Here is a 14074-nt window from a genome sequence, read left to right as displayed (position 1 = left end):
TGGCAAATATTTGGTTAATAAGACAGCAGTAAAATTTACAGTAATTTTTTAAAGACACACCCCCAAGCTAATCCCTTTATCTTTTCAAACTACAGAGAAAAGTATCTTGATGATTCTTCAGTGTAATTCTACACACAAAGAGCAGGATCTCAGGAAAGCAAAGGTGATGCTGAAAGACCATGGGGTTCTGAAAGAATGTTGTTGACCACGGCTGAATGGCAAATGCTGTTATAGAGTGTGAGGAAGTAGAATCTTAGACTGTTATTTATATGGAAATAGTTAAAAAAAAAAAAACCTGGAAATGGATGACAATCGAATATGCCTATTGCAATATTTCAATAAAAATCACATATGGGAATCCCCGTCGTGGTGCAGTGGAAACAAATCCTACTAGGAACCATGAGGTTGCAGGTTCAATCCCTGGCCTTTCTCAGTGGGTTAAGGATCTGGCGTTGCCATGAGCTATGGTGTAGGTCGCAGACGCAGCTTGGATCTGGCGTTGCTGTGGCTGTGGTGCAGGCCGGCGGCTACAGCTCCGATTCAACCCCTAGCCTGGTAACCTCCATATGCCGATGGTGTGGCCCTAAAAAAAAAGAACAAGACAAAAAGACAAAAATCACATATGGACATTTATATACTCCAAGGAATGCCAAACTCCAGCCTCCTAGCTCTCACCATTTGCATGTTTTCAAACAAGTTATTCAAAGCTCTCTGGACCTCTGTGTCCTCATCTGGAAAAATGGGCATCACCAATAATACATATAGCATAGGCGTTAATTTCATGGGTTAAATAATGTTTTACACAAGGAGTTCCTGTCATGGCACAGCAGGTTAAGAATGCAACTAATATCCGTGAGGATGTGGGTTCGATCCCTGGCCCTGCTCAGTGAGTTAAGGATCCCGCATTGCTGTGGCTGTAGCATAGGCCTGCAACTGCAGCTCTGATTCAACGCCCATCCTGGGAACTTCCATATGCTGCAGGTGAGGCCCTAAAAAGAAAAAAAAAAAAAAAACTTGGCATCTTCTACTTAGTAAACACTCAATAAATATTGTCATTTTACCATCATCACTGTTATTACAGCACCTTCATTCTGACACCTGCTCAAGATACAGGACTTCAAATGTAAGATACTACATCATCATCATAAATAATAATGTTCTTTCCTATAATATATGACTAAGTTATACATTTCAATTTATATTGCTGTGCCTTCTGCAGTTAGGTAAGCTTCAGAACGAATCACTCTTTACTCCTTCATTTGATCCCGACAACACTGACACAGAGTGAGATGGAGGAGAAAGTGTCCTCATGATACAGATAAAGTTCAGTTTTAGTTGAAGTTCAGGGAGTTAAGGGACTTGCCCGAAGTGACAGAGCAAGCGACCAGCAAGGCAGGGTTCACACCTGCTCTAACACTTCCTGCAGGGTTTTTCCCATGATTTCAGGCTTTTCCAAAACATCAACTTCATAATATTTAATCTCTGTCAATAAACATGACCCTAAGCGGATCAGCAGAAAGACCACAAACGGGGAGGGTTAACTCGACCACAGCTCCACCATTGCAGGTACAAACACCAGTGTGATGGGATGAACTAGGGTCAATGGAGGCTTTTTGAGGATGCTCTTATCAGTGTCACCACCTCCTCCCAGGGCAGGGGCCCTCCAATGTGATGCCAATGAGCCCAGTAGCACTGACGGTCCTATCTCAATACGGGAAAGCATTCATCTCGCCACCACCCGCACCTCCTCCCAGCTGCTTGCCTTTCTGAGCCTTCTCTATTTCTGTCCTAGGAACTTTCTTGGTTTTCGTTTTGTTTTGTTGCCAGAACAAGCCTTATCCTTCCCTGTTCTTTGCCTTTGCTCAAGCTGGTCCTTTACAGAGAGTAAAGCACCTGTCTTCCATGCTCCAAATCGTCCAATTCCACTTTTCCTTGAAAGCCTGGTGAAAAGCCATTTCCTCCATGAAAAGCGACTTAAACACAGATAGCTGCCAGCCAAAATAATCACTGAAACCCAAAGCTTCTATTATTTATTTAAACAGCTTTTCTAAACTTACTTCATAAGCTTTCTCTCTCCTCTTAGATCTACAAGCAAGTTAAGGTCTTGAATCATTATATTACACGCACACACACACACACACACACAGCACAGCACAGCGCTGTGCACGGAGCTGGTGGTCAAAGCTACGCGAGGGGGAGTTCCTACCGTGGCTCAGAGGTTAATGAACCCGACTAGCATCCATAAGGACTCGGGTTTGATCCCTGGCTTTGCTCAGTGGGTTAAGGATCCAGCGTTGCCGTGAGCTGTGGTGTAAGTTGCAGATATGACTCGGATCCCATGTTGCTGTGGCTGTGGTGTAGGCTGGTGGCTATAGCTCCGATTCGACCCCTAGCCTGGGAACCTCCATATGCCACAGGTGTGGCCCTAAAAAGACAAAAAAAGAAAAAGCTATGCAGGGGTGTGAATGAGCAAAGGTTTGTCCTTTGATAAATGTATGGAGTTCATCTCTACCACATAACACAACACAAGCAAATTGTTGTGGAAATCAAGGTAATTTTTTAAAATGAAAAAAGAACTTCAACGCGAAAATTCTTTCAGATGAGAAATTAAAACTATTTTTGAATCCTTGTTCAGATACTACATTTCTTAATTCTCCAAGCCACAGAAAGGGAATTAGAGGCAAAAGATTACGTTGAATGCAGTTAAGTCCTTAAAAGAACACAAATCTCTGCTTAGAGAGTAAAAAGGATTCAATTGCTACAAATTCGAAAAATCAAGGTGAGTTTTAAAAAGAAGGAGCATCCCTGTTTAATCTGACTGTAATAGGTCAGGCTACCCTCTACTCTTAATCTGAGTTATCTCTTGACTATTGTTATTTGTTATCTGTCTGGAAAGGCAGGAAAAAGTATAAGAGCTGGGAATGAAAGGTCTTTTATCAAAATGCAGGGGACAGCCAAACCTGGTATAAACTGCATCATCAAAGATATAAAAATAAATAAGTAAAAATAAAAATTAAAAAGCCTGCCGATGATGAAACCAGAACAGCACTGGTACTGTGTGATGCTGCTTCTTTCACCCGGATGTTGGAACATGGGATTAGCTTTATTCAATCCTGTACCCTCTTCACCAAGGAGGCCACACTCAGTGACCAATGCCTTGACAACACCACTGTGGACCTCTGCAGCCGAACAACCCAGCTCCTGCTGAGCTCTTTATTCCATTTTTCTGCAAGAAGTTGCCTATCCAGCCTCCGCCTCAACCAGTAATTAAGACACGGCCTTAGTCAATATGCAGTCAATATGCATCAATTCCTACCCAGCTTAGATCTGGACCACTGCCCAAGAAACCTTGAGGTCAAAATGGTGCATCTGGAGGGAAATGGGATGATCCAGACAGCTCTGCCCCTTAGTCTGGCTGGAACAGAGACACACAGGATGGACTAGCAGTGTTTCCCAATGAGTGTCCTGAGGAACACTGTTCATGAAAAAGAATGCCTTATAGAAAAAAAAAAAAAAAAGCTGGACTTTATGATCAAATAAATTAGGGAAAGAGTGTACTTCGAACCTTCCTTGGAAGTTTCTCAATGCACATTATTATATTAAAAGTTGTGAAAAGTCCTGCAGCAAAGAACTATTGTTTAACTCAGAAAGTCCCAAATTTATTTGATGCTGAACTTTTCCAGTAACACCTCTTAATTTTGAAACTTATTTCGGGAAATGCTGAGATGACTTTTGACAGTTCTGTGGCTTCAGATCTACCTACGAGACAACTCTTGGTTTTCCTGCTCAAGGCTTGTTTCACAGTCTATAAATATGACCTTGATATCAGGAAAACATACATTTTTAAAAAACCAACAGAAAAAAAAACATATTTATAGGTGATAATTTCAAGGTCCACAGCAGGGCATGCTTCATGAAAAAATTAGCTATCATGAACTCACAAGCCAATATGTATGTCTGTTTAAGGGCAAAGTGAAAAGACAACAAAATAATTACGCAGCTATGTCAAGTCAACTTCTTTTTCTACAATAATGGAATTGTGTCTGTTAATATTCAGGTGATCCAAGCTTGCTGAGTTTGAATATGAATGTGGAACAGAAAGTGGGAGCCAAGGCCACAGAGAAGTTCTTGTAATTCTCCACTTAACTATTTAAATATACTTTATTAATAAATTGAGCCTTAGGTGGATAAAGTTATTTCACCATCTTTGAAACCACTAAGGAAACATCCATAATATTACATGATACAATACACTAAAAATCCCAGTATCTGAGAATTCATGTTCCCACATTTCTGAGCACTCACCTTACTATGGAAAAAAAAAAATTCTGACTATCTGACCATTAAATACTGTGGGTCCAAGTGCCAAAGTCTTTTAAAAATCAATTTTCTCAGACATAAAACATCATCTAAAATAAAATCCACAGATTTCCTTTCCAACTTCAAGCATCTCCAGTAACGCAATTAAAATCTGTTCACATTATGAAGGGAAAATCCTGCTACCATGAAACTGATCTATATTTCATACCATGAATTTTTTTTTGTCTCTTTTTTTTTTTGCCTTTTCTAGGGCCACGCCCACAGCACATGGAAGTTAAGCCAGGGGTCTAATCAGAGCTGTAGCCGCCGGCCTACACCACAGCTCACAGCAACGCCGGATCCTTAACCCACTGAGCAAGGCCAGGGATCGAACCCACAACCTCATGGTTCCTAGTCGGATTCATTAAGCACTGCGCCACGAGGGGAACTCCCAATTTTTTTTTTTTTTTTAGTTTAATACTTTCATACTCATGTCAACCCATAAGATTTATTCAGATTTAAATGTGAAGGCTTTGCCTATTTCAAGCTTTATAACTAAGAACCATAAGAACACAACTATGCAGAATTCCCCCTTTTTCAGAACACAGTTGGTAAAAAGTGTCACACAGTAATACAATCCGAAGCAGAGAGAAAACATTCAAAGACTTCCTCCTAAAATCTGCGAGGGGGAAGGTTGCTGTGAATGAACTTAAATTTAACACTTCGATGTTAGAACGAACTTTCTCTTCACTCATTGCATTTTAGTTTAGTGGGCAAAAATGATCATGGTTTCAAGGAGTTCTAACAGCAGTGCCTTACCAGTGTAGATGCTGGCATTGGAAGCCGGAATACCAAACTGTGACTCGATGAACTTGGGAATGAAGGTAATGAAAGCAGTGACAATGGCACTCTCAGCTGTGTATGACAAACTCACAAAAAGGAATGTCATGTTGCTTAAGATCCTGACAGCTGCTCTTGGTAGGTCTATAAAATGACAAAAATGACAAATGAATGTTATAAACAAGGGATGGAAAAGAAAAGAAAATTGAATTGCTTCTGAAATGAACTGGAACTAGCCATTCAGCAATACATAAAAACCTGATCACTAATTAGAACTCATCCCCTTTATTAAACAGATTTGGGTTTGTTTTTTTGTTTTTTTTTTTTTTAACTAGGATAAGGAACTTTAATATAGAATCCAAACACATACCCATACACACATATCCTTATAAGAAGTACTCAATCTATGACTCTTGTTTCAGAAACTGCTTAAGGCAAATGATTGGCATTTTTATGGATTAAAATAAAGCTATTTTTTGTAAGACCCTAAAAAAGTCTGCCAAATGTGGAAAGTACCTGCAATGTAGTCCTAAATTAGTTTCCACTTCACCCAACTCCCATTTCCCTGAGTAAAGTCACTTCGGAGGTGCCATCTGCCTGGCCTGACACGCTGACGCCCACAGCAGAGGAGCTGGTACATGACGACAGGCATCTGTTCTTCCAGCCTCGTTATGAAACAGGAAATACTACAGCTAAAAGGGATAAGGCCACCACGCCAGACATTCCAGGGACTTTGGCTCAAGGAACGAACGGAAATGATCTCCGAAGGAGCGGGACAGCCCAGAGGCGGGAGCTCAGGGGCCATCCAGCTGCCTCTCAAGGAAGAGAAAAAAAGCCTCATTTTGGAATCTAGGCATTTATTTTGCATAACCTGCTATCTACGTGCTTCAAGATGAATATGCATTTTCATTGCAGCACTGTTTTCAACAACAGAAATTTAGGGAAAAAAACTAAATGTCCATCAATGGGAAATATTTAATTATGGCACAGCCGTGTAATGACATACTATGCAATAGAAATGAAATAGAGCTTTATGTACTGGCATAAAAGGAACTCCAAGAAGTATTTATACTTAATGAATAAAGCAAGCTGCCGCAGAAATATACCTATACATGTGTGTAAATATACATATAATATTTAGCTAAAAATCAAACAAACCAAAACAATGCATTTATATACAGTTGAATGTATACTTTTAAATATACATAACACCGGAGTTCCCGTGGTAGCTCAGCGGTAACGAATCTGACTAGCATCCATGAGGACACAGGTTCGATCCCTGGCCTTGCCCAGTGGGTTAAGGATCTGGCACTTCTGCGAGCTGTGGTGTAGGTCACAGGCGCGGCTCAGACCTGGCGTTGCTGTGGCTGTGGTGCAGGCCAGCAGCTATAGCTCCAATTCAACCCCTAGTGTGGGAACCTCCATATGTCGCAGATGTGGCTATAAAAAAAAAAAGACAAAAAACACACAAACAAAAAAATATATAACACCGAGAAATTCTATAAATCAAGTAACATTGGGAAAGAGAAATAAAAAGGGGTTCTATGTATATAGTTTTGTATTTTGGCATGTTTGTAATGTGAATTCACTCACGTGTATATGATCTTTACATGTTTTCCTGGAAAAGGTACATAAGCTGCATTACTTTTGACATGTACAGTCTCTCAGTTATCAGAACAGTTATCTCTTTATGCTACAATCATTTCATAAAAATTAAGCACCAACTCTTATTAAAGCTATAATTCAGAGCCTGTTCACCAGAATTTAAGACTTGCAAAGTCAAGACTATTCACTATTATCATTTTAAAGTGCAAACTAACTTTGATGTTCTAGATCATAATTTAATTGTTTCAAGCTTAAATATTTTAAAAGAAAAATTAAGATGCATACTTTTTTTTAACATGGACAAACACACCAGAAAAAGTATCATCAGAGTACTTCATATAAGTACCTAATATTGTCTTATAAATACGGCAAATCAAAATGCCATGCCCAAAATTAAAAATTAGAAAGTTAATAAGATTTCCTGTCAACATTTAAAGATTCAAATTAAGTTAGCTAATATATTAAAAGCCAATGTGTTGAATCGAAAACATCTGGGGAAAATACAAAATAAAATGTTTAAATCCAAGAAGATAACATATGTATAACATGAATATTTTAAAAGATACTAGTTACATAAAACTGGTTTTTCTCTTATGCCCATTTGGTACGGTAAGATAGCCTTCTAATTTCAAAGCTAACTAAAAAACACACATGGTGATTCTCTCTCTCTCTGTTTTTTTTTTTTTTAATGTCTTTTGTCTTTTTAGGGCCGCACCCATGGCATATGGAGGTTCCCAGGCTAGGGGTCGAATCGGAGCTGCAGCTTCTGGCCTACGCCACAGCCACAGCAACGCCAGATCCTTAACCCACTGAGCGAGGCCAGGGATCAAACCTGAGTCCTCATGGGTGCAAGTCAGGTTCGTTAACCACTGAGCCACATGGGAACTCCTTCTCTTTTTTACTTGAAAGAAAACTTACTGTTGCTTAAGAAGAATTTGGCAAAAGTTCCAACTTTCAGCAACTTTAAGTTAGCTTCCTTTTTTCTTCCACCTTCCTCCTTGCCTTTTGTTGGAGTTAAACTTTCAAACTACATGCCCTGCAGAGTGGAGGGCCACGTCTCTAGGGCTACATCTTTGGCTGGTGGGGCTGGTTATTTGTTTACATACAGGGGACATGAGTAAACAAGCAAATACATCCACGCTAATGGGAGTTTTCTAACTGCCAGAGAGGGAAGTTACAAATATGGAAAGTGGACAGTTAAATATCTGATTGGAACTGGAGATAATGATGTGAGTTCATGGTTTACACAGACAGATGATAAGTAGGTAGGTAGACAGACAAATAGGCGGAGAGATGTGTGTGTGCATGTGTGTGTGTACACATACACCCACTTCCTAACTGTCTACTAACAAGGCTTAGAAGTAATGACAGCCAGGAGTTCCCGCTGTGGTGCAGTGGGTTACGAACCTGACTGGTAGCCATGAGGACACAGGTTCGATCCCTGGCCTCGCTCAGTGCGTTAAGGATCCGGCGTTGCCGTGAGCTGAGGTGTAGGTCACAGATGCGACTCGGATCTGGCATGACTGTGGCTGTGGCGAAGACTGGCAGCTGCAGCTCCAATTCAACCCCTAGCCTGGGGACCTCCATATGCCATAGGTGCAGCCCTAAAAAGCAAAAAAAAAAAAAAAAGGTAATGACATCCTTTTAGCAATGAGCCCACCCAGTTCTTGGTTCCTAAATGCCATTTTACACTAAAAGAAACCAGAGCTCCTTGGAGAACTGTCTAAAACATGAGTTAGGTAAGCTTTCTTCAGGCATGAGTTACACTACTGTTGGCTGTGTGTTAATGTTAATGAATCAACAATATATATTAAATAAGGTGACTTTGAACAGAAACACATCTAACACAAAGTTATGTATTGATTGCTGGATGATTACGTGGCGGCAGGAATCTAACCCTGGATCTCCCCCAGAGCAATGCTCCCACATTCACTAACTCAATGTTTACCATAACTGTAGAGAACACAATAACCACAAATAACGAGAATCAACTGTACTTACATAGCCTCAAAGTGCCTTCCCACAGAGTATTTATAAGTTACGTACTGTTTTATAAACGCAACAATATACATTAAATAAGGTGACTTTGAACAGAAACACATCTAATACAAAGTTATGTATTGACTGCTGGATGAATACACGCAATGTACTCATTGACTTTAGCGTTCAGCAACCTGGCAGATCCGATCTTATCAAGATAGGACTGATAACAGGGCAAATTAATATTGCGTGGTTTCTGTGACGAGGCACTGAACACAGCATCCTTTCAGAGGTATGTCTACAGAAGTGCATAAGTCAAGAGTTGACATCATCAAACCCAAACTGAGGGACCTTCTATAAAGGCTTACTGGCTTACACTTTTTTTTTAAAAGATCAAGGTCATGAAAGATCAGGGAAAATGAGGAACTGACTCAGACAGAAGGACTAAAAGACACTACAACTAAACACAAGATGTGGTGGAGGACTGGATTTTGGACATAAAGGACATCGTAGGGATGATCAGAGAAACTTGAACAGGGTCTATGGTCTAGATGGTATCACAGGATCAAGGTTAACTTCCTGATTTAGATGGCAGCCCTTGGTCCTGCAGGAGAGTACTCTTGTACTTTGGAAACACACCAAAGCACTGGGGGACAGTAAAGTGTCATGCATGTGACTTCTCAGATGGATCAGCATCTGGGAATTGGGGGGTAGGGTACACAGGAACTCTGTGTGCTCTTTCTGTGGCTTCCTATGTAAATTCAAAATCATTTCACAAACACAGGGTATAAAAAAACTAAGTTAGAAAAGAAGCTGCTAAGTCCATCAATTTGCAGCCCAATACCTGATTATTATGCTGTAGAATATAATTTGGATAAGCTTCCTTTTGTCTTTTACACCTGTGTCCTTGTGAGATCAAAGATGCCGTGAAAAGAGTGATGGACGAGAGATTAACAGTGATGATGATTAATTTTTTTTTGATCATTATGTGCTAAGAAATTTTACAAACTCAATTATAAGGGCAAGCTGACACTAAAACCAGACATGCCTTTGACAATGGTAAATGGGGAATAAAATTTAATACAAAGCCCCCAAATTGAAGAGAATGTCATATAAGGTGGACAATATTTAGAGATCACCTTGAGAAGAAGCCTTGCTGTCACTGGCAGATCCCTTGCTCATTCCCACGTACATGTCAGTGACAGAGCAGGTGACCCCATCCAGCCATCAGGTGCACCTGGACCAGGTGTTAAATCGCACCCCCATCACCACAGGGCTACGCCACAACAAACGTGATGTGGTCCTTCCCCCTTGACCTTGCAAACTATTAGTCAAAGTTTCAGAAAATCTGAGCTGCCTGGTGTGACTGGATTCTCATGGAAGCTGACAAGGGACGGTGTCAGCAAGGGCAGAGAGCATACCTTACTGTTCTCCAAAGCCTCACAGCTCACAGCATACTATGAGGCACCAGATATTGACATGTATGACATTTTTTGCCCATCAAGCATTTTTTGCCCATCAAGCAAACGTGCTCCAGGAGGTGTGACTATTTTAAGCTCATTCATAATAAGTCTAGAACCTGAAGTTTCTATTTAGAGGAAGGACTTGGAAGACTAAAACGTTCCATGAGCCTGGGTTTCATGGAACCTGAGAGGTGACAGTGCTCTTTTCAAGTGGGCAGGAGGCGGAACTCATTGGGAACACATCTAGTTTGGTGAGAAGTGTTTCCCATTCTGGAGAATGGTCTAGAAGGGCCTGCCACCCTGTAAGACCCTCTTCAGTGGCTCCTTATGCTGAGAGGCAGTGGTTTTACACCGTGACCTGATATCCCCAAATGAGCTGATGGGTCCAGGCAAGGAGGCTCAGAGAGGATCCTGGAAGGCATCCCAGCGTGAGCAGCCTGGTACCAGTGTGTGGACACAGACTGACCAAGTCCTTTACTTTGTGTCCCTTAGAGTTTGCCCCCTGAGATAGAGGGTGAATTAGGTGGTGAATGTGAAGATTAGAGTGAGAAGAAAGAAATGGGGAAGGAACAGAGCCTCGATCTGCACTCGAGGACGCAGAGGGATGCAGAGAGGGATCGTGCATCTGAAAGCAAAGAACGCATTTCCAGCACTGACTGGGGGCCCCGAGAGTCTCATGCTGATCCCTAATACCTCAGGTGGCCTGAACTTGCTTCTGTCCTTTACCGCTTGAAAACACTGACGGTGTGTCCATTTGCACTTGTCTTGGACGTCCTGAAACAGACCTTTTTACAAACCCATACATATGCAAAAGATAGTACCTTCTAGGAGTTCTTACTGTGGCTCAGCAAGTTAAGGGCCCAATGTCATCTCTCTGGGGACAAGGGTTTGATCCCTGGTCTCACTCAGTGAGGTTAAGGATCCAGTGCTGCCACAAGCTGTGGTATAGGTCACAGACGTGGTTCGGATCTGGTGTTGCTGTAGCTGTGATGTAGGTCCCATCCTCTTCTTCCTTCAACATTCCTTCCTTCCTCAGAATGTACATTTCTCCATTTTAATACTTACATTTTATTTGATTGATTGATTGATTGATTTTTAGGGACTCACCTGCGGCATATGGAGGTTCCCAGGCTAGGGGTCCAATTGGAGCTACAGCTGCTGGCCTACACCACAGCCACAGCATTGCAGGATCTGAGGCATGTCTGCGACCTACACCATAGCTCACGGCAAAGCTGGATCCTTAACCCACTGATCAAGGTGAGGGATCAAACCCACAACCTCATGGTTCCTAGTCAGACTTGTTTCCACTGTGCCATGACAGGAGCGCCAAGACTTGCATTTTTTATGCTTTCTTTCTACCCCCCTTTGAGGCCAGGACTGTAACTTTTCACATATGTATCCTGAGTTCTCTATACCACAGGAGTTGCTCAATAAAGATATTTGTGAGAGAGAAAAAAGGAAACAAAGAAAGAAAGAGAAATTTTCTTCAGATGGATATGGCCAGCCATCTATCTCAAGACTCAGAACGATACTTGGGAACCATTCTTGTTTCTTCCTAAAAGTCTTAGGTAGTGCCGATTTCTTAGATAAAAGTAAAATTTGAAAGGAAATCTCAACTGAACAAGTAGAGAAAGGCGGCTCAAATGGATGAAATCAAACCAGGCTCAGAACTGACATTGGTCATGGCCAAGGAGACCAAGAGGGAAAAAAGAAACAGCAGAGTAGGGGTCACTGTTATGCAGAAGACTGGGAATTTTCTAAACTAGCATGATGCATTAAAAATAAGTTTGCCTTTCAAAGTGCATGGGCAGAATGGAAGACTTGGCCTCATGAGCTCAGGAAAGGCCTCCACAAAGTGAGGCGAGGGAAGGTGGTGGAAAGGAAGGCAGAGGGAGGTCCACATGGTCATTAGTGAACCTGGACGGAGTAAAAGTGTGCTCTGACTGTAACATAAGCTTTTAACTGCATCATATTTTGGCCATACCCACAGCATCAGAAGTTCCCGGGTCAGGGATTGAATCCGAGCCACAGCAGTGACAATGCCAAGTCCTTAATAGCTCTGCCCCCAGGGAACCCCTAAGTACTTTTTCTCTGTATTTTATCATGTTTGGACATCTTAAAAAGCTTGCCGAACAGGTGTTCCCGTTGTGGTGAAGTGGAAACAAATCCAACTAGTAACCATGAGGTTGCTGGTTTGATCCCTGGCCTCGGGGATCCAGGGGTTAAGAATCCGGCATTGTCATAAGCTGTGGTGTAGGTCAAAGACACAGCTCGGATCCTGCATTGCTGTGGCTGAGGTGTAGGCTGGCAGCTGTAGCTCCAATTGGACCCCTAGCCTGGACCCTCCATATGCCGCAGGTGCAGCACTAAAAAAAGGCAAAAAAAGAAGAAGAAGAAGAAAAAAAAAGCTTGCTGAACATTCTCAAATTGGAGGAGTAAGGGGAAAATAAACCCATCTTACCTTCATTATTAACTTGGAAATCTCTGAAAATAAAGACAACTCCTTAAAACTGGGAGAGGAAAAAAAAAAGCTTTCTGGCTGGAAAGAGACTGGAACACCAGTGCTTAGATATAGCAAGGGCTCAGCTGGGAGCTCATCTTTTATATGTTAACCCACCAATTCCAACCACTTCATTATCTAACTCTCACACACCAAGGCAGTATTTCCCTTGCCCTAAACCACCCAGAGCCAGGAACTAGATAACTAGAAACCACCTCTACCACCCAGGGCCCACTGGAATCACTCAGACTAGCCAGTCATAAGCTGTTTACGCTGCCTGCCTTGTCTTCCCCATGGAAACCCCAAGAGAGGCCCTGGCCTTGGCTTTCCCCTTGCTCCTGTCTTTTGTTTCCTGACCAAAACCTGGTGCTTCCCCTGTGGCCCTGCATGGCATGGTGTGCCCCCTTCTCTTGGGAGATGGAAGTAATAAATTCCTCTTGCAATGTCACGGACCTCCCATGTCATCACTCAGTCACTTCCACAAATTAAAATCTACAAGTACAAACTATAGAACTGCTTCCTTTAAATTTCCATGAAATTTCCTTTACCTCTCATCTTTTAGTTCTTCTTATCATCTACTTTTAAGCTTCCAGATGCATTAAAAAGCCAATGGATACAGACCGTGATCATGCAGTGAAAGCCTCAATAGCCCCCTTTATGGCCTGTAAATCTTGTGCCTGCCTTGTATTTCATGGGCATAAAGCAGATAGAAATTTTTGATGTCAATTACAAGAGAACATCAGACTATTTTTAGTCACCTCTTTCTGTAAAAGCAAAACCAAAGTTGCCTTTCCTGTGTAACACTTCCAACACAGGACCCAAGGGCCCCCATTTCTTGCCCATTTTCTTTGAAATTAATGACCCCGCCAGTCATGAGTGCCCATGAAAGTATTCCAGTTTCTCCCCCACCCCCAACAACATACTAGCAAACACCATTCCCTGCTGGCCAATAAAAGAACAGAAGCAGCTGGATGACCCTGGCACACCAGTCACCTCTGGGCAAACACACAAAGCTCCTGAACCACCTACCTACAGGCAGTGGACAGAACCAGTGGCCATCAGAGCCCAAATACATCAGTCACGGTTACTGGCCATGGTACTATCCTTCTTGTTTAAATCTAATGTGAATTTTTATATCTCTTTCTAAATAGATGCCCTTCTGATGAGTAGTAGTTCCACAGTTAATTTGAACGGGGTATTTTTAAAGTGGTTTTTTTTTTTCAGGATTTCTTTGCCAGGCCTGTTACGATTCACATTTTGCCCCATATGCTAAAGGTCCAAATCTAACGGTACAGCTTACCACAAGAAAACATACATGCAACAAAGTAAATGTAAAAGAGAAATGAAACAAAGGATTAGAAATAGAGAAAACAAGATGAATAAATAA

At 41.7% G+C, this 14074-nt stretch overlaps 1 protein-coding gene across 1 annotated transcript in view; it reads right to left on the bottom strand.

Moving 5' to 3' along the window:
* The window catches only part of SLCO5A1 (solute carrier organic anion transporter family member 5A1), a 141450-nt gene that overhangs the window by 52147 nt on the left and 75229 nt on the right, over nt 1-14074 (bottom strand). The window contains 1 exon segment of the mRNA XM_047782862.1: nt 5119-5283. Coding sequence (XP_047638818.1) covers nt 5119-5283 — 165 coding nt within the window.

The sequence above is a fragment of the Phacochoerus africanus genome, chromosome 6, assembly GCF_016906955.1.
Source record: "Phacochoerus africanus isolate WHEZ1 chromosome 6, ROS_Pafr_v1, whole genome shotgun sequence".
NCBI classification, from domain to species: Eukaryota; Metazoa; Chordata; class Mammalia; order Artiodactyla; family Suidae; genus Phacochoerus; species Phacochoerus africanus.
The sequence above is the reverse complement of the archived record's forward strand: the minus strand, read 5'-3'. Positions and strand labels throughout refer to the sequence as shown.